At 45.4% G+C, this 27,602-nt stretch overlaps 1 protein-coding gene and 2 non-coding genes across 6 annotated transcripts in view; all 3 read left to right on the plus strand.

Annotated features, from left to right (window-relative positions):
• ATG16L1 (autophagy related 16 like 1) overlaps window positions 1–27,602 on the plus strand; it is a 43,005-nt gene that overhangs the window by 12,045 nt on the left and 3,358 nt on the right. The window contains exons 6-15 of one of the 4 annotated variants that reach the window (XM_065916893.1): window positions 2,922–2,987; window positions 5,565–5,651; window positions 6,317–6,373; window positions 6,599–6,646; window positions 7,279–7,381; window positions 9,987–10,092; window positions 16,091–16,161; window positions 16,809–16,880; window positions 25,367–25,487; window positions 25,736–25,841. In XM_065916893.1, the coding sequence (XP_065772965.1) occupies window positions 2,922–2,987; window positions 5,565–5,651; window positions 6,317–6,373; window positions 6,599–6,646; window positions 7,279–7,381; window positions 9,987–10,092; window positions 16,091–16,161; window positions 16,809–16,880; window positions 25,367–25,487; window positions 25,736–25,841 (837 nt within the window). The remainder of the gene's footprint in view (window positions 1–2,921; window positions 2,988–5,564; window positions 5,652–6,316; window positions 6,374–6,598; window positions 6,647–7,278; window positions 7,382–9,986; window positions 10,093–16,090; window positions 16,162–16,808; window positions 16,881–25,366; window positions 25,488–25,735; window positions 25,842–27,602) is intronic. The other 3 variants (XM_065916900.1, XM_065916906.1, XM_065916911.1) reach the window with 3 other exon arrangements.
• LOC136156449 (small Cajal body-specific RNA 6) lies at window positions 8,335–8,610 on the plus strand. The gene has a single exon (XR_010661001.1). It is a non-coding gene; the product is annotated as a small Cajal body-specific RNA 6 (non-coding RNA).
• LOC136156450 (small Cajal body-specific RNA 6) lies at window positions 23,528–23,793 on the plus strand. Its single transcript, XR_010661002.1, has one exon. It is a non-coding gene; the product is annotated as a small Cajal body-specific RNA 6 (non-coding RNA).

The following is a 27,602-nucleotide window of genomic DNA, read 5'->3' on the forward strand; positions in this document are numbered from 1 at the left end:
TTTTACAGCTGAGCAGAGCATTACCTCCCTGAAGGGCTTTGGCCCATTACTGTATTTGCCAGTGAATTCTTTCCATGTTTCAAGAAGAAAAGCTAATTCTTGAACCTTATAAATTAAACCGGAATTAGAAAAAGATTAAAATCCTTCCCCTCATTTTATAAAATTGTCCCAACTAAAAATTCTGATCTTGCCAGTGTACAGAATGACTGTGGGCCAACGTCACTAGTAATAAGAGTCTAAAAGATTTAGAACATTTGATTTTAAATCCCCACGTCAGTAGTTTAGAATTTGAAAAGATTATCGTAGTTAAAATCGAAAAGAACGAATACATGGAATAGGAAAGAGCCCTAATAACGATGAGCCCTAGTCCTACCAAATACTGTATGCAGAAAGATTTTGAAATCTGTGTGAAAACAGAAAGCAAAAGGTAGAAGGAAAAAATGTTACCCTGTTGTTTTGTGATAAGTTCCTAAATAGGAGTATGGGAAGACTTTATAAACATGAAAAGTAATGGTAATAAAAAATGGACTGTATAAAAATCATAGGTTTCTTAACATTGAAGAACACTGTAAAACAACCATTGAGGGTATGCAGCTATAAAATGCATGTCTTTAGTATAGAGTCTATTAAGAAACAGGTGAGCATTCAGACAGATGGTTGTAAAGCATAGATCGTAAAAGAAGTGGACAGGCTCTGAATTTGGTTAAAAGGGTTGTTGGTAGGAAGGAAGGTGGGACATTTCTGATGGGGGGAGCTGTTTCTTCAACCCCCTGGAGGGCTCTGGAGATGGCGGGCACCTGAGAAGTGTTCCTCTTGTTGGAATTCATCGTAAGTGAGTCATGAGACTGGCTCACAAATACAATTCCATGATTGTCCGTTATTCACAGAAGTGGAAAGTCAGAAGCAGTACCTACCTTGGGAGGCAAAGAAACTGATATTTTCATACAGTGGGATTTTATGAAGTCATTTAAAAACAGACATACTGAAGTTAATATTAAGAAAAAGTGAACTATCATTTTCATTTCCTTTCTGTCTCACATTTAAGTTAAATTGTGTGGCTTATAAGGGCTTCCCTGGTAGCTCAGCTGGTGAAGAATCCACCTGCAGTGCAGGAGACCCCGTGTGATTCCTGGGTCGGGAAGATCCGCTGGAGAAGGGAGAGACTGCCCACTCCAGCGTTCTTGGGCTTCCCTGGGTGGCTTGTATGTGGAGCTCTTAGGCAGCTGGGGAGTGGTGAGGATCCGCTGAGGGTGAGAAGCTGCCTGACGGAGAAGCCAGCGTGCCATTACGCGGAGGGAGAGTGCTCGAATGTCACGTGGACGAGAACAACCCAGACTCTGTGGTGACAGCGGGGCGTGAGGCACGTGGCACAGCTGCCCCGGTTGCGTCCCATGGGATGTTTTCCTGGGAATGTGCCCTTGCACGAATTACCCTCTGAGTGCACGTGTGGGGCCGGCGTCCTTTTCATCACGTGACTCAGCTAGTTCCTCCTTGTCAGAAGCCTCCCCCCCCGCCCCCCCCCAGTTTCCCAGATTAGGTATCCTTCCTCTTCTGGCAGCTTCTGTTTACCTGGGTCGCAGGGGAGCGCTGTTTTGAAATAGCTGCTCCTGTGCTGCCTCCCTTGCTCGTCTGGGTGTGTCCCCGCTGGCCGGCACAGTGGCCGATGTGTGGGACGCTCTGGGGAAGCCGTCAGCTGTCAGAGAAAGTTTCCTGTCGGCCTTTCTGATGAAAGCCGGGCTGCGGCCGTGTTCTCCCTGTGCCTCAAGCTGTGTGCCTTACCGCCCCTACCAGGCGCCTGCCTCTCCCATAGGGGAGCGTTAGACACCCCACCCCGAGACTCTGCTCTTCCCTCAGAGATGGTTTAGAGGTCACCTCTTAATTCCACCTACGAAAAATCTGTTAATTTGTGTTGTTTGTCACTTATTCTGTAAACTAAAACCGACTTTTCATCTTCCAGGTCAGGTATGGGATTAAGAGTGTGAAGCATTTTTTTTAAGCTACAGCCTTGTCCTGTTGCACATTCTGCTGTGTCACCTGCAGGACCTGCCCTTTTTGAAAGTTCCCGCTATGGTAGAAACATTTTAGAAAAAAAAGTTTCCAGAATTCTTGGCCTGAGCTCAGGAGCAGGGCTGGAGTTGTAGGTTGGGGGGGTCCCTCCACCTCAAAGGCAAAACCACAGATACAAGTGAAATCGCCATGGAAAAGAGAGGGAGGCCAAGGCTTAAAGGTTAAGAAGCCCCTGAATTTAGGACTTGGGAAGGAAAGCCAAAAATGGTTCTGAGAGCAGGGAGAGAGTGGAAGCAACTGCAGACCAAGTGAAACTTCCGCCACAGCCGAAACTTGGATGTTCAGCCCTAGTAAATTGAAGCTGCATGCACTTTGACAGCTGAAGAATCTCACTGTACCTCGGTTTCCACGTTTGTAAAATGGGACTCGTAGTATTCACCCTCAAAGCTTGTTATAAGTGTTTAATGAGTTAAAACCTGTAACATAATAAAACCATGCCAGAACACATACATTTTTATGATTATCTGTGCTCTTGGTCTGTTGGTGTGAGGCTGTTTGCTGTAGAAAACTAAGTCTCCGTCATGACTAACCCCGGATAAAGCTGGGGAACGCTTCTGTCCTGAGAGGCCCTGGGCTCCGCGGGCAGGCTTCTCTGCTGGTCCATTGCTTTCTCTAATGACATAATACCTCTTGGGGCTTTGCTCTGAAATCCATCATAATGGGGTCCTTTCTGATGGTACAGATGTGGGTTTGGGCCTCTGGGTATGTTTGCCCAGGGCAAAAGTTACTTGAATATTCAGTGCACTTAAAATATGCACTTAAAATATATTATTAGAGCTAGTAGTTTTTTAAGAGCCAAGACCCCTTGTTTGCTTTAAGTAGGCATCAATAGTGGGCTTTTTTTTTTTTAATAGGAGGCGGCAAGCCCGGCTGCAGAAGGAGCTCGCAGAAGCAGCGAAGGAGCCTCTGCCAGTTGAGCAGTGAGTAGAGAGCTGCACATTAAAACTATGCTCTTAGTCATTTGGTTTGCTCTTCTGAAATAGCTTTATAATGTTTTGTTTCTGTAAAACCATTTTATAGATTGTAGGAAGAAAAGTAAAAGACTTAGGAGAGAAAATAAAAAAAAACACTCATTTCTTTCCAGGAAGTTGTTGGCTTCCAGGAAGGGTGAGTTCTGACTTCCTTCACCCTTAATCAGCGACAGCCTTGCTGTCTTCCTGTTGACACCCTGACCCATTTTCTGCCTCTAGTTGGAGCTGTTGCACTGTGATGCTGGGCTCGGGTTGTATCTCCTGCTCTCTTCTTGGTTTGTGACTTCATGTGGAGTTTGGGCAAACCTTTGAAGCCTGAGTAAAAACTGGGATCTCCTGGAACACAAGGAAATGAATCAAGATGGAGTTTTTCCTAATCTGAAGTCAGGTGGAGGGTCGTCCTGAGATTTGAGGCTTTGTTTTGAGAGTGGTGGGTATTTTAGTGACTAAATTCCCTTTGCTCTGGTTCAGAATTTGTTCCCTCCCCATTGAAATAAATTGTGAAATATTATAGTTACGATCCTCTCTTTTAAAATGTTGGTTGCTTCCTTATAAATGAAGGGGAGTGGTTTCATTTCATCTAGGGGTCATTGGCCAAAGGTCTTGATTTATAAGATAACAAATCTCATACCAAGCCTTTGCTTTAGATGTAGCATGTGTGTGTATCTTCTATCTTCCCACATGGGGAAAGTGAATGTCAGGTATTTTTGCCCAGAGCTGCAAAGTAGATAAATAGTTGATCTAGAAATGAGATTTGGTTCTCCTTAAAAGTAATATCTGATGAAAGCATCATTTGTCTGCCTGCTATTGGCCAATGTGAACAGGTGAGTAGGTGTAGACAGGTAAAGCGTCCTGCCCCAAACACACAGCAGGTGGCAGGGGCAGGCTGGAAACCCAGGGTGTCTAACTGTAAAGTCCTGTTCTTACTCTCCTGTGCTTCCCTAAAAGTAGAGTTTCCGGGTCAAAGAATGCTTTCATCTTTGAAGGGTTTTGATAAGTTACCAGATGCTGCTATTTTCTCATGGTTCTAGGTCTTTGTGCAATTTCAAGTACCTGTAACTGTACAGTTCTGTCTTGAACAAACCATTTACGCAGGCTCAGCTCATGTTTATCACTCTTGCCATCTCTGCTGTTCTGTGTTACCCTTGTGTGAACAGAGATGACTCTTCCCAAACCACCAGCGAGAGGAGAAGAAAGCCCAGCCTGTTCTCTGTCTTCAGGCCCCACCTTTGTTCTTCTCTCAGCCCTGGCCAGGATGGGGGTCAGTTACACGGGATCCTGGAATCAGTAGCCAAGGAAAATAGATTTGCTTGAACTTAGTTTGACTTGCTTGGTAACAGGTTCTGGAGTATAGACTATATTTACATAATCCAGATAATTAACATGGGAGAATCTCTTCCAAGTTCCTGTGAATCCAAACATTTGGTAATAAAGTTTCGGGTTATTAGTTTTTATCAGTTTACCTCTCCATGAAGATTGCAACTTGGTAGGAGGTCGTTAAGACCAAACTAATTACTTGCTTTTCCTCCAACCAGGAAAATGGGGAGGAAGGGGAATTCCAGAGGGGCTTTGCATCTGGTGGGATAAACAGCAGAGAAGCACATTTTTTTTCTTTTTTAATATTTATTTGTCCGTGTCAAGTTGCAGCATGCAAGATCTTTGTCCTTTCTTGTGACCTGTGGGATCTTTAGTTGAGGCATGTAAACTCTTAATTGCGGCACGTGGGATAAAGTTCCCTGACCAGGCATCAAACCCAGGCCCCCTATGTTGGGAGCACAGAGTTTTAGCCACTGGCCCAACAGGGAAGCCCCAGGAACACATTCTTGTGACTTATTTCACATGTAATGTGATGAACTCACCAAATGTCAGAAACACCAAGTACTTAAACATAAGCATCGAACAGCCAGAGTCAAAGATGAAATGTGTTTAGGTTCTGCTTTCCTGTCTTTTATTCTTAAAGTAATACTTAGACCCGGGTTGTTTATGTGCCCATTGATCTCATTGCCCTTTTAGCAGTCCATCTTCTTATTGCCTTGGACCGTCCCCTTGTCCTGGCGTATTCTTGTACACTGCAGCTGCCCCTAGCTGTCCTCCATGTCCTCCATTGCTCAGCCCGCCTCCTGGGAACTGTTTCTTGCTGGGTACTGCAGTCTGGTGGTTGGCGTGCAGGAGACTTCTGATGAGGAAAATCTTCCATGCTCCTGGTTATGTGGTTATGGACTTAATAAGCCACTATTTCGGTGCTTTTCAAGTGGGAGCTGTGTTTAGACCTGAAGAGATCCAGAGCTCCCTTCTCAGGTTATTTGCAGCTGGAGTCTGGATCCGACTTAGACTGTTCCTTTTCACGTTGCTCTGATGGAAGCTCCTTTTTCTCGAGAGAAGCTGAAACTGGCTATGTCCCAGTCGAGTCTCCCGGGCCGTGTGTGATTAGGGAGTGGCGTTGCCTGTCGGCCTTAGCAGAGCAGGCTCGTCACAGAGCTTCTGTTCAGCAGAAGCAAAGACTCGGCCTCTCGCCCTTCTTTTCAGGGATGATGACATTGAAGTCCTCATGGATGAAACCTCTGAGCACCCTGAGGAGACCTCTCCCGTGCGAGCCATCAGCAGAGCGGCCACGTAGGTAGACGGGCTGTGCCAGGAATGGAGCACTCGGGGGGCACCCTGGCAGCCACCGTGGGCAGGACCAGGGAGCAGTTTGGGGGCCCCGGCTGGAGCGTGTAGCCCCCCTCACTCAACCGTGGAGGGTGTGGGCTTCAGAGCGTCCCCATCTTTCTCCGTTCGCCCCTCCTTAACTAGGAGGGAGCCGTCCCTCAGTGGTGCCTCCAGCCGTGAAGAGAAGCAGAAAGAAGTATAGCGGCTTCCTGAAGGAGGGACCTTGTTAGGCTGGGTGATTGCTTAGACTAGCATACTGTTTACTACTTACCAGGGCTCCAGGATTTTTTTTTTTAATTTGCCAAAGCAGGACCAAAAGAATGGGGTTTGTCCTTAACTCTACTAGAAGTTGTTAGGTCAGTTAGACAGTTTATTGGCCAAAGCATCATTTCCAGGGAAGTTAATTTAAGGCTCGGGAATCTTACTCCTTTTGAGGTTTCGAGGCTGGGTGTTCCCTCCTGCCCTCCCTCTGTTTTCTGGTAGTTCAGTCCTGGGAGGGGTTCTCTGCTGGGGTTTGGGAACTCGGTGGGAAACATTACTCCCAGGAACTTATTTTTGTGGACTGTTTTTGATTGATTGTTTGGGCAGAATGTTTCTAAGGTTTAAACCTATCCTCCCCTCCTCTTTAGTAAGCGACTCTCGCAGCCTGCTGGAGGCCTTCTGGATTCTATCACTAATATCTTTGGGTAGGTTAGAAAACCTTCACCTTTCCTTGTGTGTATATATATGTGTATAAATATACCTAAGTACATGTACATGATTTGTTAGTGTTTTTTAAACGTGCACCAGAATCTCAGTGCAGAGTATATGCAGATGCCTTAATTTCAGCTTTCATTTAGCTTCTTCCTTTTTTCCCTCAACTTCCTCTCTCTCAATCCCGCTGCGTGCTGACCTCTGGCCTTACCCTTTAGTCTGTCCGAGTCTCCCCTTTTGGGACATCACTCTTCCGATGCTGCCAGGTGAAAACGTTATCCTCTCCTAGCCCAGCATGCGAGTGTGGGTCATTGATAACCACGTTCATCACTGCTTCACTGCCCCAGTCATCACATGTCCATGTGCCAATAACCAGGACGCTTTGCATGTGCCTGGGCATGCCGTCCGCCCTCTGAGTGGGGCAGATAGGTTGAGCTCTTTGTACAGTTAACTCAAGCTCTGGCCGCTCTTCCTTTTGGCATGTGTTCAGCTCCACCCTGACCACAAGTGTACCCCGAGGATGATGGTAACCAGGCTTAGGAATCATCTTGAAATAGTTTTGTGAAAATACCCACGAGCCCCCTTGGAGCTCGTGGTCACGTTAAGTTGAGGACGTGTCTAGCGGTTTATTTGATGGGGGCAGCGGTTGTTCAGGCTTGCTTTTCAGTGTTGTGTTTCGGAGTCTGTGAGTTAGCGAGAAGGAGAGCGAAGGTAAGTGCTGTCTTTCCAGTTGTCACTGTGTCAGGGGGCTTCCAATTCGAGGGGGCTCGTTCTGTGGTTTGGAGGGTTTCGAAGGGAAAAGAAGCTACTGATAAGCGGCGTCTTTGAGTCCCTGCTGAGAGGCGGGCGGACTGTGAGTCCGTGTAGTCCTAACACTGTCCTTTATGTTACTTCTTAGGAGGCGCTCTGTCTCTTCCTTTCCAGTTCCCCAGGATAACGTGGATCCTCATCCCGGTGCTAGTAAAGAAGTGAGGGTGCCGACGACTGCAGTGTCTGTCTTTGTAAGTGTGGTTTATCATCCCCAAGCCTCACCAAGCTTCTCGCGGAAACAGAGCCTGACCATTGAGGGATCCTTTCTCCTGCTGCAGCTAAGCTTTCCATTCCGGTTTCATTTACGTGGAGCTTTTAACCTGTTGGCTCTCTGATAGAAAGGGTTGATTGTATTTTGATAAGCAAAGCAAGATTGCTTGGGTAAAATAAAGCAAAATCCATTAGTTTTGCTTGTCTTCAGAGAAGAGTTGGTTTCCAGCCGCCCTCTGAGATTTAGGCCTGGGTGGGAGGGCTGAGACAGGAGGACACTGACTCGGGATAGTGAAACGCAAGAGAATAACTCTCGCATTTGGCATCACTGCTTGGCTCCAGTTAAGAGTTTTTAGTCAGCGATCTGTTCTGGAAGGTCGGTTGGGCAGCTCTTGGCTTTGTTAATTATGCCCACGTCCCTATGACTTCTAACCATCAGGAACACCCGGTTGGAAGCAGGAGACAGGCCTGGGCAGAAGCTGCTGTGATGTCACGGCCAACACTGGTGTGAGAAGCTGGGTCCTAGAATTAAAGGTTGATCCAGGTCCCTGCTGGTGTGATTGAGCAGGCATGAGACCCGCCCAGGGAAACAGAGTCCCTGGCTCAGGGCTACCAGAGGGGGCCGGGGGTCGGGGGGGAGAGCAGAGCCCAGTTAGTTGGGCTGATGCTTTGATTGCACAGGGAGAGCCAGCTTTGGGGAGAGAAAGACTTGCTGCTAAAATGGGGTGGAGTTTACATGGCAGGAGCTTTCAGTTTCAGGCATAAAGGGGAACTTTTAATAGTTACTTCTGTACAATGAACTGGCTGACTGGGTGACCACCTTGGTCATTGTAAGGAGAGTTCTGCTCTGGAGGAGGAGGTGGATGGGGAACCGTTCCAGCCCCTTCCCACTGTGCTCCTAACTGTGATTCTCTAACGGGCCGGGCCCCTCGGAGGTCAGTGATGATTGGTAAAAGGTCTGATTGCACGTAAGGTCACAGTCCCCGCCCTGCCCTCAGCTCCCAGCAGCCCATTTTTCCCTCCCATCACATTTGAGTCATGTGTGTGGGCCAATGGAGCAGCTGATAGCATGGGATTCTGTCAGTGCGTGCTTCTGAAGAGTCGACAGTGCACAGCTGACCAGTATCCAACAAAACCAGCCACGCTGGAGCTTGATGAGCGGCAGCCATGGGTGTGATGGTGCATGATCTCAAGTTTTCAATCTGAGACCTCCAAGGTGGAAAGGGAGCACTGGAAAGAAAACGAATCGTATGGAGGTGGAAAGTTGGACCGCCTGTCAGATGGCTTTTCGGCAATGGGACTCGAGAGGATGGCGAGAAGGCAAAGCAATCATAAGTGCTATTTATAGTCCAGTCAGCTTTATAAGTCACTTTCTCAGCAGTTGAGGTACCTTTTTCAGTCCCAAGCAAAGGCGAAGATGAGATTTTGTATTCCTAAAATGACCTTTTTAGGCAAGTGAGTGACCTTTTTAGTGATTTAATATTTATAATCCATGTGTTGCAGCCTTCACCTTCCCCAGCCTTTTTATTATGAAAATTTCCAAATATAAGCAGAGATTAAAAACTGCTGTTGGGCAGCTTCAGTTAGTCACATTAGCCAGTCTTACGACCACACACATACACAAACTTTTGCTGGAGCAATTTAAAGCAGATCTCATAGTGATCTTACTCACGGATATTTTGAAATCCATGGTCTTTTCAGAGAGGAGATGATAGTGACGTCCACTATTCTCTCACCCCATTCTAGGCTGGGGAGCTTCCTGTCTGGTTTCCCTTCTCAGCTTGAACACAGATGTTGTCTTTTCAGACGTGTCCAGTGTGGATGCCAGCCTCAAGACATTTCTCTGTGAAGAATTAAGTTCTCCCAAAATAACACCTGTTACTTTTATTGAAGGCTTCGTCATGGTCAGACGCGATCCAAGCCTATAGGGCTTGCAGAAGTCCTTATTTTTATAGATGGGCAAGCTGGAGCTTCAGAAAGTTAAGAAACCTGGCAGAGGTCCGGCTGCTGTAACAGTGAATATTAGTGCCGTGTTGTCTCCAGGACAAACGCCTGGATCCTCTCTAACACTGACTTGTGGTAGGACCGGCAGCTGCTTCTGTTAGGACTCTCCATGTTAGGGTGCACCCTCACTGGGACAATCAAAATGAAAGGCTTTTTAAAAAAAGAAAAGGATTTTTTTTCACTAATTTGATACATAGTTTAATATGTGTTTTAATGCAGTCTGGACCAGAAGAGAGGCAGTTAACCACAGATTTACTTTTAAGCTATGAAGATCATAGTATAGATTGACATTACGTTATTCTTAGAAGAAACAAAATTAACTCAAAGACAAACTTTAGGCAGTTAGTCTCTACAGGTTTTGAATGTTTTTTAAGAATATTGCACAGTATTTTAATAAATAGGAAAAAAAAGTAAGAATTTAATGACGATAGAATCCTTGGAGACTGTGGGCCAGGAACCCACATTTATGACTTTTTTGAGCAGTGTTTAACGTCTGGTTAAGCGTCCAGAGCGTTGATCTGTCTTGGCCCCCTTCTTGGGAGTGGCGGTTACCCCAGGTTGAAGCTGGCGTCTGTTTTGCAGGACGCGCACGACGGGGAGGTCAACGCCGTGCAGTTCGGCCCGGGCTCCCGGCTCCTGGCCACGGGGGGCATGGATCGCAGGGTGAAGCTCTGGGAGGTGTTTGGAGGTAAGGTCTCTCCAGAGTGAGACAGAGAAAGAAGCGTGCTGGTGACGTCTGGTTGGCAGTCTGAATTGTTCATCTTCTTGAAATGTGCGGTATTTTGTGTAAGGAATCATCTGACCAAAGCATTGTTACTCCCAGTTACCCTTTACAGCTGACACAGCCGCATCAGGGTTTGCTCTGGGTTTCCAAGTAGTGGCCAGAGAATGCTACTAAATTCCAGATACTTTAGCGTTCGTGTTTTCTCAAGTGTATGCCAGTCAGAGCATCTTCTAAGATAGGGCAGGTTTTAGATTTGAAATAAAAAAGTCTTAGTCATGGACTAGTAAAATTGCACATAAAAATTAGTAATAAAATTACACATCAAGCTGTGTATTTAATTATGCCAATGGCCATCGCCTAGGGAAAAAAATGACATTGTATCTAAGCTTGAGACTAAAGAGACGAGTATGGGACTTCCCTCGTTGTCCAGTGGTTAAAGATCTGGCCAGTGCAGGTGACAGAGGTTCAATCCTTGGTCCAGGAAGATCCCCCAGGCCGAGGAGCAACTAAGCCTGTGGATTGCAACTACTGGGCCTGCCCACCCTCAAGCCCATGCTCCACAGCTGGAGACAGCCCGAGCACTGCAGCGAAGACCCAGCACAACCATTAATTAGTTTAAAAGGAGGGTATATCATCTTGTTGTTGTTTTTCAGTGGCTAAGTCATGTCCAACTCTTTGTGACCCCATGGATTGCAGCACACCAGGCTCCTCTGTCCTTCACTGTCTCCCAGATTTTGCTCAAATTCACATCTGAGTTGGAGTCGGTGATGCCATCCAACCATCGCATCCTCTGCCGTCCTTTCTCCTTTTGCCTCCCATCAGTGGTGGTGCTTTAGTCACTAAGTTGTGTCCAACTCTTGCGACCCCATGAACTATAGTCTGCCAGGCTCCTCTGTCCATGGATTCTCCAGGAGAGAAAACTGGAGTGGGTTGCCATTTCCTTCTCCAGCCTTCATCAGGGACTTTTCCATATGAGCAGGCTCTTTGCATCAAGTGGCCCAAAGTATTGAAACTTCAGCATCAGTCCTCCCAGTGAGTATTCAGGGTTAATTTCCTTTAGGATGGACTGGTTTGGTCTCCTTGCAGTCCAACGGACTCTGAGGAGTCTTTTCCAACACCACAATTCCAAAGCATCAATTCTTCAGTGCTCAGCCTTCTTTCTGGTCCATCTCTCACATCCTGCATGACTACTGGAAAAACTGTAGTTTAGAGCAGACAGACCTTTGTCAGCAAAGTGATGTCTCTCTTTTTAATGTACTGTCTAAGTTTGTCATAGTTTTCCTTCCAAGGAGCAAGTGTCTTTTAATTTCTTCACTGCAGTCTCCATCCACAGTGATTTTGGAACCCAAAAAAATAAAATCTGTCACTGTTTCCACTTTTTCCCCCTTCTATTTGCCATGAAGTGATGGAACTAGATGCCATGATCTTAGTTTTCTGAATGTTGATTTTTAAGCCAGGTTTTTCACTCTTCTTTTTCACCTCGTCAAGAGGCTCTTGTTCCTCTTCACCTTCTGCCATAAGAGTGGTGTCATCTGCATATCTGTGGTGGTTTATATTTCTCTCGGCAATCTTGATTTCAGCTTATGATTCATCCGGCCTGGCATTTTGCATAATGTACTTACTCTGCATAGAAGTTAAATAAGAAAAGTGACAATATACAGCCTTGTATTACTCCTTTCCCAGTTTTGAACCAGTTAGTTGTTCCATGTCTGGTTCTAACTATTGCTTCTTAGCCTGCATAAAGATTGCTCAGGAGGCAGGTAAGTATTCCTATCTCTTTAGAGGTCTTTAGTAGTCTGGTATTCCCATCTCTAGAATTTTCCACAGTTTTTTGTGATCCTCACAAAAACTTTCACATAGTCAATGAAGCAGTAGATGTTTTTCTGGAATTCCTTTGCTTTCTCTAGGATCCAATGAATGTTGTCAATTTGATCTCTGGTTCCTCTGCCTTTTCTAAATCCAGCTTTCACATCTGGAAATTCTTGGTTCACATACTGCTAAAACCTAGTTTGAAGAATTTTGAGCATTACCTTGCTAACATGTCTGGTAGTTTGAACAGTCTTTGGCATTGTCCCTCTTTGGGATTGGAATGAAAACTGGCCTTTTCCAATCCTGTGGCCACTGCTGAGTTTTCCACATTTCCTGACATAGTAAGTGCAGCATTTTAGTAGCATCATCTTTTACGATTTGAAATAGCTCAGCTGGAATTCCATCACCTCCACTAGCTTTGTTTGTAGTGATGCTTGCTAAGGTCCACTTGACTTCACACTCCAGGATGTCTGGCTCTAGGTGAGTGATCACACCATCATGGTTTGGTCATTAAGACCTTTTTTGTATTCTTGGCACCTCTTCTTAATCTCTTCAGCTTCTGTTAGGTCCTTACTGTTTCTGTCCTTTATTGTGCCCATCCTCACACGAAATGTTCTCTTGATGTCTCCAGTTTTCTTGAAGAGATCTCTAGTCTTTCTCATTCTGTGGTTTTCCTTTATTTCTTTGCAGTGTTCACTTAAGAAGGCCTTATGTCTCCTTGCTATTCTCTGGAACTTTGCATTCATTTGGGTATATCTTTCCTTTTCTCCTTTGCCTTTTGCTTCTCTTTTCTCAGCTATTTGTAAAGCCCCCTCAGACAACCACTGTGCCTTCTTGCGTTTCTTTTTCTTTGACATGATTTTGGTCACTGCCTCCTATAGAGTCTTAGAAACCTCTGTCCATAGTTCTTCAGGCACTCTGTCTACCAGACCTAATGCCTTGAATCTATTCATCACCTCCACTGTAAATTCATGAGGAATTTGATTTAGGTCATATCCAAACGGCCTAGTGGTTTTCCCTACTTTCTTCAATTTAAGCCTGAGTTTTGCAATGAGGAGTTCATGATCTGAGCGACAGTCAGTTCCAGGTCTTGCTTTGTTGACTTTATAGAGATTCTCTATCTTTGGCTGCAAAGAATATAATCAGTCTGATTTCAGTGTTGACCATCTGGTGATGTCCATGTGTAGAGTCTTCTCTTGTGTTGTTGGAAGAGGGTGTTTGCTATGACCAGTACGTTCTCTTGGCAAAACTCTATTAGCCTTTGACCTGCTTCATTTTTTACTCCAAGGCCATCTTGCCTGTTACTCCAGGTATCCTCTTGACTTCCTTCTTTTGCATTCTAGTTCCCTGTAATGAAAAGAACATCTCTTTTTGGTGTTAGTTGTAGAAGATCTTGGAGGTCTTTGTAGAACTGTTCAACTTCAGGTTCTTTGGCATTACGGTGGGAGATAGACTTGGATTACTGTGATACTGAATGGTTTGTCTTGGAAATGAGCTGAGTTCATTCTGTCAATTTTGAGATTGCACTCAAGTACTGCATTTCGGACTCTTGTTGAATGTCAGGCTATTGCATTTCTTCTAAGAGATTCTTGCCCACAGTAGTAGATATAATGGTCATCTGAATAAATTCACCCATTCCCGTCCTTTTTAGTTCACTGATTCATAAGAATGTTGATGTTTACTCTTGCTATCTCCTGCTTGACCACGTCCAATTCACCTTGACTCATTGACCTGACATTCCAGGTACCTATACAATAATGTTCTTTAGAACATCGGACTTTACTTTCACCACCAGACCCGTCCAAAACTGAGCGTCATTTCCACTTTGGCCCAGCCATTTCATTCTTTCTGGAGCTATTGGTAATTGCTCTCTACTCTTCCGCAGTAGCAAATTGGAGACCTTCCTACCTGGGGGGCTTGTTTTTCCAAGATCAAGACTGAGTCTCTTTGATTACGTTTTGTTTTAGTTAAGGAGTGACCTCGGAGTACTCAAAATGGGATGGCATTGAAACAAGAAAGGGGAGTTAGTGAAACCCTCTCCCAGATGTCTGAGCTTAGGCATGGCCCACTTTCCACATTTTGATACTTGGTTAAATATACATGTACTTTTAACAAGACAAGGTCAAAGGACAGGCTGAAGGATTCTGTAGGAACCACTTTGTCAGGTTTCCTTAGTTGGAGCACATGTTTGCTCACTGTCCAACAAGAGGTAGCACTGTCATGCCTTTGTCTGTTTTATTTCCTCTGAGCCTCACCGTAGCCCTGTGCTGTTAGACAGGTGGGTATCACCCCTGTTTGAGAGACGAAAACTCACAGACGCTTCTTGATCTATGTGGGTGATTTAGTGGACAGAGTGGTGAGCTAGAGCCTGAGCTTGGGTGAATTGCTGAAACTTAATCATAAAATGATAAGAACAGAGATTTGGTGACTTAAAAAAATATCTACACAGATAGTCTATTTTGATTATACCTTGCAAATAAATACAAATAACTCTAGAAATACTTTCGTTTTACTCCTTGGTCAGTAAAAATACTTGTAAGAAAGTTAGAGATCCAACCACTAGTAGAAGTATTAGCTTTTTGCTGTCAAAGAGGAAGTGAACACTAATCAGAATTAATACTGACATAATTTGTGCCAGAGCATAAACTGTGTTAGTAAAATGAAACATTTCTACTAAATCTACAGAAATAACATAGAACATCTGGCAGCATTTTTTTAATAGTTTTCAGGAACAAATATCAGTCATGTTCTAACTAATTATAGGACTTTTCCTCCACAGATGGCTTACTTGGTGTATAATTCGCCCCCCCCCCTTGGCTAATATTTACTGAATCTTGGAAGAGACCAAGTCCAAAAGGCCTTTCATGAAACAGGAGGATCTTTGGTCTTTTGGGCTCCGCCTCTTGTGCAGACTGGTGCTCAGTGATTATTGCTGAGGTTTTGGCACTTTGTCACCTGCCAGACAGAGCAATGTTTTAGGCATGAGCCACAGAGAGAAGGAAATGGCAACCCACTCCAGTGTTCTTGCCTGGAGAATCCCAGGGATAGGGTCGCACAGAGTCAGTCATGACTGAAGTGACTTAGCACAGAGATATTTTTTAGAATTTGCTGTAGTATTTTTGTCTGTATAAAGATCTAATCTAAATAAAGTCCTTAATTAGTAGGTGTTGACCTTTTTTAGACTCTTGAAAATCTTTTGAAAGCTAGGATCCAGGAAAATGCATTAAATGTGCTGTATTTTGCAAATTAATTCAGGGATTTGCTCACCAGCTTAATAGTCCTGGCCATAAATGTATTTGACAGCTCCAAATCCATATTTATGTCATTTTTATTAGCATTCAGAAGTCCTGAAAGAAAAGGCTGTCCATTGAAGTGTATAATGTTCTGTGCTCCTGTCTTATGAATTTGATTTGAATGGTTCCCTAACTATTTCCCTAGCCTGTCTATCTAGGTTATCCTTAAGATACCCTTTAAAGAAGGAATTTAATCACAGCATCATTGAGATTTATCCTTTTATCTGTAAAGTTGCCCTCAGGGTGGCCAGAGTCTGCAAGCAGAGTCCAGGGGTGAGTGGCCGGGCCTGTCGGTGAGAGCCTGGGGGTGAGGTGGGCTTCAGGGGAGCGCTGGCAGGTGACTGGTTCACCAGAACCTTAGGTTCACATAGGTAGAGTGAACAAATAAATCCCAGAAACTCCAGAATAGCTTTACTGGAAATCTAATGATTAGACAGTTTACATAACTATAAGTAAAACTTTCTTTTCGTACTTGGGTTCTGAAATTTTAACGGTCAGTTTCTATGAAAGTGATAGTTAAGTTGACAAAGATGTGTTTGTGTAAATTAAATAACTAAATAAACTGTAGGTCAGTTGACATGTTTTTAAATTCCTGCACTTTTGTAAAGGGAGTTGATGACACTAAATTTCTTAAAAAGAGCAGTGTAGGAGCCAACTGGAAAATGCTGGGCTCTGCACCCTCTTTGCATTCATCGATTTGCGAACTGGTCAGCTGAAAATTTTGGTCTCATTATGCTGTTTGTCCTACTACTTGATTCTGTAAAGATGCGGGGAAGTTGTTTTTGACCATGTAATTAGCTTCCATTGTGTTTCAAGTGCCTCATTTTAATTGGTATGCTGGCATCTTTGTTTTTATGCAGACAAATGTGAGCTCAAGGGCTCCCTGTCCGGCAGTAATGCAGGAATTACAAGCATTGAATTTGATAGTGCTGTAAGTACCTAATATCCATGGAAATGGGTGAGTTGAGAGGTATTTAGAAACCATTTTCGACCTCTGGTTCTTGAAATTTAAAAATAACCTACCTGGTTTCTCTGCTGTTTTCTATCTTAATGTTAGAAAAGGATGCCAATAGGTTAAGAAGTCAGTGCCGATCGTGAGTAGGTTGAAGATGGGTAGGGAAGATAGGTCTGCGGGAACCCAGTTAGTCAGCATCTCGCCAGACTTGATAAAGGCTCTGGCTTGGGCCGAGTCAGTGCAAGTGGAAAGGAGAGGGTCTACAGCTGGGGGACAGCTGGGAGGGGAGGCTGGGGAGTTGGCGTCTCTGGGCTCGTGGACTTGGGCGGGTGCAGAGAATTAGTACTTGCACTTACCAAAGTGGGGTGGAAGTGAGCACAGGGGGATGAGTTCCATTTTGAGTTGGAGGTGTAATATCTATAGCCTTCAGGCAAGGTTGAGCAGGCTCAGGAGAGAGGTCTGAAGTTAACAGGGATTGATAAGTTAACAGAATTCTGGTTATAACGGTATTCAGATCAGGTATATGGTTTTTGTCATCTAAACCTTCTTGGGTTTGATATGAGGAAATTTGTATCATGTGAACTGAAGTTCTCTGTTTTTCCTTCTCCCCTGCTTTCCTGTAGGGATCTTACCTCTTAGCAGCTTCAAATGATTTTGCAAGCCGCATCTGGACCGTGGATGACTACCGGTTACGGGTAAGACCCAGTTAAGAAGGAAAGTTAGTACAGCCTCCAGACTTCCGGTGGTTGGGTATCAGTCACACTGTGTAGGAAATGGCAGGGGATGTGTTAGGAGAATTGTGTGTTGTCCTGCAGATCAGACTTGATTCCCCCTGCCCTTTGCTCCTTAGGAAAATTGATGTTTCCACTTCACGTTCTTTGTCCAACATCCAGCTCTGAAATATTCGCCATAGGAAACCATCACATTTCCATGAAAGACTTCGGATACTTCTGTTCATAAGAGCTAAGGTTTTTAGGTAGGTCAGTCTTAGCTTAACTTCAGCTATTTTAGTACCAGCATGTAAGCTGTGTTTCTTAAAGACCCCAAGACTTAATCACCTCACAAAGTAGAGCTGGAAAGTAGGCTATGGAGAAGTTCTTCTGGGTGCAGTTATGATAGAGATAAAACACCTCACACAAAGCCAGGAGACAGGTATATGGGAAAGTAAGAACCGTGGGTTCAGATGTTGAAGAAATCTACAGTCTAAACCCACACTCGCCAAGAAGTCTCTTGAATTCTATACAAAGACAGAAATTTGATGGTTATATCACTTTTGTTCTAGTTAGAAGACATAGATTAATTTAAGGACACGTTTTTCTCCTTAAGTTTGAAGCAGCCTTCGCATGAGCTTATTAAATGAAGGCTACTGAAAGATGAGGTGGAGGATTTACTTGACACTGATAGGCATTTTACCCCCAGAAAACACTTGATACAAACCTGTGCGTCAACTCACATGACAAGCAGAATGTGTGATATGAAGATGAACTTCCTAGAGATAATCTACAGGGAGTTGGGGGGCTGCAATACAGTGGTCTGGGAGGTCGTTTCCAATGGCCTGAGACTGTGGTGCAGGGACGGAGCCAGAAGAATGGCTAGAAACCCACCGCTCACTCACCACCGGGCTTTCCATTTCCTTCAAGGAACTGTATGGAAAATAGCCAGTGTTAGGTGCTAGCTGGAAAAATCCCCTGGAGGAGGGCACGGCAATCCACTCCAGTATTCTTGCCTGGAGAATCCACATGGACAGAGGGGCCTGGCGGGCTGCAGTCCACGGGGTCCCACGGAATCAGACATGACCGAGCAACTAAAACACGGCACAGCACAGGTGCTAGCTCACACTTAAAGGGTTGTAGTTCCTGATTCTTAGCTGAAAGGCGACCCACGTGGAAAGCATGAGGCGTGAGGATGGCAGAGACGTCTGTCTAATGACAGCTGAAGGGCCTGTTTCGTGTTCTTGGAGGAACAGGGAGGTGGACTGCTGAATGCTTGTGGGCAGGGCTGGACGCCCCTCATGTCCCAGTTCACATCTGTTCACGTGCTCGGATGAGTTTTCAGTTGAGGCCCGATGATCCTGCATCCTCAGCCGGGAAAGGTGGTCTAGCCTGTTCTGGTAGTATCACAGTCCGTCCTGGGGCATGCCTTCTCTAGGTAACCATCAGTTACTCGGTGGAAATTTGTGGTGGGGTTGGATTAGTCTTGCAGACCTTAAAACACACTTAGTAGTCAAGTGTGTTAACGTATATTGTTGTTGTTCAGTCGCCCAGTCGTGTCCAACTCTTTGCAACCCCATGGAGTGTAGCACTCCAGGCCTCCCTCTCCCTCACCACCTCCCAGAGTTTGCCCAAGTTCATGTTCATTTGGTCGGTGATGCTGTCCAGCCATCTCATCCTCTGATGCCCTCTTCTCCTTCTGCCCTCAGTCTTTCCCAGCATCAGAGACTTTTTGAGTGAGTCATCTGTTCGCATCAGATGACCAAAATACTGGATCTTCAGCTTCAGCATCAGTCCTTCCAGTGAATCAGGGTTGATCTCCCTTAAGATTGACTGGTTTGATCTCCTTGCTGTCCACGGGACTCTCAGGAGTCTCCTCCAGCACCACAGTTTGGAGGCATCAATTCTTTGGTGTTCTGCCTTCTTTAGGGTCCAGCTGTCACAACCGTACATGACCACTGGGAAGACCATAGCCTTGACTATACAGACCTTTATCGACAGAGCAGTATCTCTGCTTTTCAGCGCACTGTCTAGGTTTGTTATCGCTTTCCTGCCGAGAGGCAGTCTTCTGATTTCATGGCTTCAGTCACAGTCCTCAGTGACTTTGGAGCCTAAGAAGAGGAGATCTGTCACCACCTTTTCCCCTTCTGTTTGTCATGCAGTAATGGGACTGGATGCGATGATCTTAGCTTTTTTAATATTTAGTCTTAAGCCGGCTCTTTCACTTTCTTCCTTCACCCTGATCAAGAGGCTCTTTAGTTCCTTTGCTTTCTGGCATTAGAGTGCTTTCATCTGCATATCTGAGTTTGATGTTTTTCCCACGTGCCTTGATTCTGACTTGTAACTCATCCAGCCTAGCATTTCTCATGATGTGCTCAGCGGATAGGTTAAACAAACAGGGTGACAGCAGACAGCCCTGTCCTACTCCTTTCTTGATCTTGAACCAATCAGTTGTTCATACAGGATTCTAACAGTTGCTTCTTGACCCACATACGGGTCTCTCAGGAGACAGGTAAGATGGTCTGGTATTCCCATCCCTCTTAAGAGCTGTCTATGGTTTGTCATGATCTCCATGGTCAAAGGCTTTAGTGTAGTCAGTGAAACAGACAGATGTTTTTCTGAAATTTCCTTGCTTTCTGTATAATTTAGCAGATGTTGATGGTTTGATGTGTAGTTCCTGTTCCTTGTCTGAACCTAGCTTGGACGTCTGGCTGAAGCCTAGCATGCAAGATTTTAAGTATGACCTTACTAGCATGGGAGGTGAGTGCAGTTGTCCAGTGGTTAGCACATTCTTTGGTACTACCCTTCTTGGGAATTGGGTTGAGGATTGACCTTCTCCAGGCCTGTGGCCACTGCTGGGTCTTCAAGATTTGTTGACATAATGAGTGCAAAATCTTGATGGCATCATCCTTTAGGGATTTAAATAATTCTGCTAGAATTTCATTGCATCCACTAGCTGTATTATGTTAATACGTTACTGCTTTTAATTCTCAGGAATCCAGGGGAGGTGGGTAGATGGGAAAACCGAGGCTTAGCTAAGCCCGCAGAATTGCCTGGGGTCATGCAGTGAACAGATGGAAAGATGAGACTTGGGACTGAGGCCTGTGCTGTTTCCTGTGTTCCATTGGCCTGAATCATTTTCAACTGAGATATAGCAAAACTGTCAAAAGAGTGCAAAGGGACCTACAGCCTTCCTTACATTTTAGGCCCTTCGATGAGTGAAACAAGGAGTTGGGTGTGGGATGGTATTTGTACCTGGTAGAAGAGTTCTGAACAGGTAGGTGTCAGCTTTTGGGTCTGAAATTAGGAGGAGACCTGGAGGTAGAGTGAGCTGGTTTCAGAGGTGGACGAGTCTCACTGGAAGAGCTGCTGGAGCCCCAAGCTGGGTGCTGACGAGCTGGGGGCTGGTGCCAGGGCTTGTAGCCTCCTGTGCTGGACCAGGGCTCACAGCCGTGCCCTCTCACTTGGTAAATGTGTGAAGGAGGTCAGAAGGCCTTTTTAGCAGGTTCGCCACAGAAACCACATGAAATCCTTACCAGGGCCCAGGAAGTGAGTAGGCACCCTGTCCAGGAGGCTCTGGCTGCTGTATTTTGCAGAGGGTGTTAATAGGCTTGAATGGGCATCTGTGTCCTGAAACACGAGATGCAAGCCCTAGTCAGTGTCTCCTCAGCTCGTATGCTGAGGGGGCAGTGTCGGGTGAGACCAGAAGGCCAGAGCGGCTGGTCGAATGCTTGCTTTAAAGTTCTTTCGGGAAAGGTGTCCTAGAAACAGCCTGGTGCTGAAGGGGGTCCGTTCCAGAAGACGCCTTTCAGGGTGGAGTGTTTTCAACTCTGCCTAAACAATCTTACAGTGGGGTCACTCAGTTGTGTGCAACTCTTTGCAACCCCGTGGACTGTGGCCCACCAGGTTCCTCTGTCCACGGGAGTTCTCCAGGCAAGAACACTGGAGTGGGTTGCCATTTCCTACTCCAGGGGATCTTCCCGACCCAGGGATCGAACTCGGGTCTCCCGCATTACAGGCAAACACTTTACCATCTGAGCCACCAGGAAAGCCAGAAAAAAAAACCTCAAAAGATGAGTGTAAAACTGAGGAACTGGGTTGAAGAGCCTGCCCTGCCGACCTCTCTAACGCTGATGTGGACAAGGGGCTTCAGTGTGGCCTGGCTCTCAGATGATGGTTTTTATTACAGAAACCTCTTCATCAAGGTCTGCGTTTCTCTGAGGTCACCTGTCTTGGTTGCGTTGATGGTTACTGCCTGCATGGTGGGCGGCCCTGCAGCACGGGGCAGGCCCATGCAGAGCCCGAGGGCAGAGAGCACTCCGCTGGGAGACTCAGGCTGCTCTGACTTCAGAGCATGCTCTGACTTCATGTTGGCTCTGAAAGAGGAAGATAAAACCTTGAAGTAGTGTTAGAAGTTAAATGTTACTTTGGGCGGGGGCGGGGGGGCCTGTTCAGGTCTTCATTGCTTTGCTCGAGCTTTCTCCAGTTGCAGGGAGCAAAGGCTCCTCTTCCTTGTGGTGTGTGGGCTTCTCTTTGTGATGGCTTCTCTTGTTGCAGAGCATAGGCTCTAGGGTGTGTGGGCTCAGTAGTTGCCACTCACAGGCTGTAGGGTGTGCGGCTCGGTAGTTGGAGCACACAGACTTGGTTGTTCTGCAGCATGTGGAGTCTTCCCAGACCGAGAATCAAACCCCCTGCAGTGGCAGGTGGATTCTTATTCACTGTGCTACCAGGGAAGTTCCAAAAGTTAAATGTTGGATATTAATAAGTATCAAAAATACTGAATGGGTAAAAGAACTTGAAATAAATCTGATCCACTTAAAGTAACTTAAAAATCAATCTTTAAGTGAATCAGTTCAGTTCAGTCGCTCAGTTGTGTCCGACTCTTTGTGACCCCATGGACTTCAGCAGGCCAGGCTTCCCTGTCCTTCACCACTACCGGAGTTTACTCAGACTCATGTCCATTGAGTCGGTGATGCCATCCAACCATCTCATCCTCTGTCGTCCCCTTCTCCTCCTGTCTTCAGTCTTTCCCAGCATCAAGGTCTTTTCAAATGAGTCAGCTCTTCGCATCAGGAGTTTCAACTTCAACATCAGTCCTTCCAATGAATATTCAGGACTGATTTCCTTTAGGATGGACTGGTTGGATCTCCTTGCAGGAGCTAAATTCCATACCATTGAGAGCATGGAGATGGAACTAGCTAGCTTCATTCAGGTTTTGTCCAACTGGACAAGAAGAAGATAAGCAGAAATCCAGAGTTTTTAGAAGTAACACATGTGAAGAGCTGGGAAATAAGTCACAAGGAAGCCTTATACTCATAGATATTCATTGCAGTATCATTTCTGATTGTGAAACTTTTAAAGGGATCTAGGTGTCTGCTGGCCAAGGAAGTTTCAATTAGATTATAATCTCATTACTTGAAGCCTGTTTAACTATTATAGACTATTTGCCTATATTAATTACATTACAGAAACTCTAGAGGGTCAACTGTGTGCCATGTGCATGGGTCACCCTTCTAAGCAGCATGAGGAAAAGATTAGTCTTTTACAGACTTAGAGACCCAGGGTATTCTGGCCAAACAACAAGACCCCCAAACTGTATATTTTCAGCTGTCACATGGAAAATTGTTTGTGCCGTGAAATTAAAAGTGGATGCCCAGGCGATGCAGTTTTGAATGCAGTGGGTTACAAAACTAACACAACATTTTAAAACAGTTATACTCCAACTGGGGGAAAAAATGTACAGAAAGAAACAAAAATGTAATGGATAAATATGTAGGGATATTTCCATATTAACATGCAGCTAGGGTCAGCACAATGAGTGCATTGGCGTTGCCCACTTAATGAGCAGTGTTTTTTCCTCCTGGTGTGTGTGATACGCGATTTTAATTTTTTGGTGAAAATAGTTTTCTACTAATAGCTTACATAGCATGAGAAGTACCTGCACGAGCTTTTGGTCTCTCCCCAGGGTTTGTGCAGATTAGATGACTTCTACTGAGCATTTTTCAGTAGAACAGGTTAAATATACTGTATTTAACATGAGCTTTGTTGCTAGAGCTTTCTTGATCTCTTCAGAAGGATCAGTAGGGGGTTGTTACACAGCCTCGGCACGGCTGCCACCTGGCTGGCCATGATTGTAGGACGCTGTTCCAGCTTCAGAGAGGTTTAAACGTGAGAGGAAGGTGTCTTGGAGTCTGGGCAGACTTCCCTTTCTAAGGGGGGAAGCACATGCGGCCCTGAGCTTTCTGTTCCTGTGATAGTGTGGAGTTGTTCTACTGGGCAAAGAGGGAAGCTTGGTTTCTAAAATGTTAACTCGACTCTGAGATCTCAGCTCAGGGGTTTGGAGTGAAGCCCAGGAAGGTAGCAGTTATAGTAAATATATTAGGGTCTTTAGAAGCTGCTTTTTGGGGTGGTGAGGATGGTATTCCCTGGCGAACCAGTGGTTGCTATGCCACACTTTTCATTGCCAAAGGCCCAGGTTCAGTTCCTGGTTGGGGAACTAAAATCCATCATCCCACAAGCCTCGAAACAACAACCACCCAAAAAAAAAGCCCCTTTAAAAAAAAATTATAAAAAACACTGGTGAATACCTGAATGCCCTCTGAGCCTCTGAGATTTCCACACATAAATATGTTGATTCATGTTGAGAAATAGGAAAGACTTGGCTGATTCCCCAAATCCTTTCCTGGCATCCCTGCCACCCCCAGCCGGCTCTCCCCTTGGGCTCCAGTAGTGCAGTGATGGGCAGAGGGCAGCGACCCTCTGTTACAACCCAGTGCCGCGTTCCTTGGCCACCCGGGCAGACGTCATGGCTGGCATCCGACAGCTGGTCGGTCACAAAAAGATGTGATTGTTGGGAATGCTGGACTCTGGCTGTGGTCTGACGTTTCAAGCTGAGACCTCTGATTGAAAAATGCCTGGAAGTCTTAATTGTTTATTTAAAGAGTCCTGATGTTTCCTTTTATAAATTATGCCTCCAGTGACCCTGCCTGGTCTGACTTTAAATAGGAAACTGACTTTTTATAATTCCGACTTCCAGAAAATGGCAAGAACCGTACAGACAGGTATCTGTAATAGCGCTTATTTCAAGAAGGTGCTCATCCCCCTCCCCTTTTTTAAGTTGTGTAATTAGCCTCAGTAGAGGATGCAGATTCAGGAAGTTTCTACATGTGTTTTTTTTTACGCTTGGGAGAAGACAAATGTTATTTTTCTGTAACACACAAGATTAAAGAGGCAGCATAAATCTAATAATATTAAATAGATGCCATTAGTGTATGCATTGTTCTTTTCCATTTCGTTGGCTAATAAGACTAAATGCAGATACCCTATTTTTGTTTGCGTTCTGTATGCTGTCTTTGGTAGAGCCTTTACTGAGTACTTCATTATACTGTTCTTATGCGCCCTTTTTTTTTTTCAGATTGACCTACCACACTGTTAGTCCCAGATGCACAAAATAGTGGTTCATTATTCCTATACATTGCCAAATGATCATCACCATACATCCAGCTATCATCTGTCAGCGAAGTCATTGCAGTATTATTAACTGTACTCCGAGGCTGCAAATCCCATCCCTGTGAATCCTTTTGTAACTGGGAGTTTGTGCTTCTTAATCTCGCTCATCTTTTCTCTCATACCCCCCACTCCCCCCACAGCCATCAGTATGTTCTCTATATCTGAAGTCTGTTTCTGTTTTGTATGGTGTTAAATTTGGTTTTTAGATCCCACATATAAGTAAAATTGTGTGATATTCCTCTCTGTCTGACTCATTTCTCTTAGCATACCATCTAGATTCCTCCATGTTGTCACAGATGGCAAAATTTCATTCTTTTTTTATGACTTGATACTCCATTGTATATATTTACCATGTCTTTATCCATTTGTCTACCATCGGGCACTTAGCTTGCTTCCGTATCTTAACTGTTGTGATTAATGCTACAATGAAAATAGGGGTGCATATATCTTTTCAAATTAGTGGTTTTGTTTTCTTTGGAAAAAGTACCCAGAAATAGAATTGGTGGATCATACGGGGTTTCAGTTTTTTTTTTAATTTTTGGAGGGCTTTTTCATACAGTTTTCTTAATGGCTACACCAGTTTACATTTCTCATGTATCTGTTGGCCATCTGTATGTGTTTTTTTGGAAAAATGTCTGTTTGGATCCTCTGCCTACTCTTCCTTTATTCTGGGGATGTGGTCATGTGAACTTTGTTCTAGTGGTGTTGGATTTTTTATTTTTCTATAGCCTTTTTTTTTTTTAATTTATGATGGGAGATTATTCTCTTCATCTTGATACCTCACTGGTGGGAAGTACCCAGAGACAGGCTTTCTGGGTGTTTCCCTGAGCCGCTCATCCTTTTGTCTCTGGGTTCCCCTGACTGGACCTCAGGGTGTTTGGAGTCGCTGGCTCCCAGGCATTTGGCCCCTGACTCCCAGCGTTGCGCCCAGAGGCTCACCCTGGCTTTGTTCTATCTCCTAGCACACGCTCACGGGACACAGTGGCAAAGTGCTGTCTGCCAAGTTCCTGCTGGACAACGCACGTATCGTTTCTGGAAGTCACGACCGGACCCTCAAACTCTGGGATCTACGCAGCAAAGTCTGTGAGGAAATTCAGTCTCTGTGTGTGAAAGATTTGATAACTAACCGTGGAGCTGTTTGTTTCTGCGTTAAAGCCTGCATTTAGTGTGATAACACTTTTTCAAGTGTGGTCTCATGTCGGGTGGCCATCATGTAGGGGCTGTTTTTCATGTTTGAAGCTTCATTTAAATAAACAGTTCCGACGCCTTGAGCAAGGGTGCACAGCACGGAGGGGCCTCTGCCTGACTGCTTGTGTTCGGTGTTCTTCTAGGCATAAAGACGGTATTTGCGGGATCCAGCTGCAATGACATTGTCTGCACAGAGCAGTGTGTGATGAGTGGGCATTTTGACAAGAAAATTCGTTTCTGGGACATCCGGTAAAACACCCACGAGCCTGGAGGGGAGGCGGATGAGAGGGTGCTAGAACTGTGATGGTGTCTTGTGTGTGGGTTGTGTTGCTGCCCTGGAAATGGCAGAAATGGGCTCCAGCCGACATTATCTTCCCTGTTGGATATTCTTCACCCTGAAGTAGAATGTCAGAGTCGTCACCTCTGAGCATGCCCTGTGTCCTCACTGGTCACTGTACTAGCTGCCAGGTAAACAGTGGAACAACCATGTTGTCAGGTAGATTCAAGCGTAACTGGGGAGACCGACATACCAGTCTGCAGGGTGTGCTGAAGCAGGGCTAGGCACCGCTGTCCAAGGATGTTAAAGACTGTCTCTCAAGATGAGCCTAGAGAAGAGCCCCAGAGGGCAGCTGGCAGGGCGAGTCAGGCGAGAGCAGATAACAGGGTGGGTGGGATCGGATTGCCGCAGGCTCTGCGCGCCATTGATGAGTGACTTGATCTTATAAGCAGTCAGGTGTTTAGCAAGAGATTCCTTCACAGAGAGTCGGGTAGATTACATCGGTCGTTTTAGAGGGTGTCTGAGGAGCAGGGAAGTCACTGAAGCCTTGAGGAGCTGAACTCAGGGCAGTAGAGGGCGATGTGGAGCTGGAGTCAGTTCCTGGGAGAGTTTGGACGGCGCTCACTACAGTTTAGATGTGGAGGGTGAGGAAGGGGAGAAAGAAGTAAAGCAAGATGGAGAATAAATGACAGATTTAGGGAGAGGATGCTGTGAACATATTCAGAAAAGAGCATTAATTGGCAGCTTCTAATAGAGTATTTGGGAAAACAGAATTTTTGAGAAGTTGGATGGGAGAGAAATTCAGACATCCTCACAGGAGGACTTTGAAGACATGAAAGTGGATTCATCAGAGCTGGTGTGTGAAGCGACAGGAGGACAGCCCTCAGGGAGTTGTCAGGAGGGCTGAGTGGCTGGAAATGGAAAGAGAGCTAGGGTCTCGGTGATGGGCTAGGTGTGGGGAGTAAAAGGGGAGGCATCTAGTCAGGGTGAGGTTGGGTTGGTTAGAAGTGGGTAACTGTGATTAGTTTCAGGTGTACTGGTTGGCTGACAGTTGAACTGAAGTACGGAATTATAGAGCTAAGATGGATGTTAGAAGGCTCCTGGTCCATCCCCTAATTTAACAGATGAAGGCCCTGAGTCCCAGGAGGTGGAGTGGCAGCAATAAAGTAAACTCTCTGCCTTCATTATGGTTCGGGATAGGAAATCTTTTCATCGAAAGTTTACAACAGAATGACCACAGGAGGGTTTGCAGCTCCTTTGGCTATATCACCATCAGGGCCCAGTGGAGGATTGCTACTCACAGACCTGGCGTGGACTGCGGCCCAGAGGAGAACTGGGAGAAAAAAGGAAGAAGAGGTGGCCAGGGTGTCCGGGCTCCACGTCTAGAGTCGCCAGGATGGGTTGGAGGGCCTGGGAGCTGAACTTTGTATGGCAGGGTTCCCAGGAGAGTCCACACTTGTCCGTAGAAGGCAGCCCAGACCCGCTAAAGCAGATGTACATCTCTTTGGATAAGCTGAAATGATAAAATTGAAGTAAAACAAATTAAACAGTAGCCCTGCGTAGTTCATACTGATCAGAAGCTCTGATTAGCAATTACTGTATTTCAGAAATGAGCAAGGAAATTAATTCTTACCAGTTTCAGAGTTCTGATACTCACAGCTACTTAATAGAATCTGTTGATGGCAAAATAATAAAAGCTGAGGCTGAGGTGGTTTGTGTGGGGTTGGGAACAC

The sequence above is a fragment of the Muntiacus reevesi genome, chromosome 1, assembly GCF_963930625.1.
Source record: "Muntiacus reevesi chromosome 1, mMunRee1.1, whole genome shotgun sequence".
Taxonomy (NCBI): domain Eukaryota; kingdom Metazoa; phylum Chordata; class Mammalia; order Artiodactyla; family Cervidae; genus Muntiacus; species Muntiacus reevesi.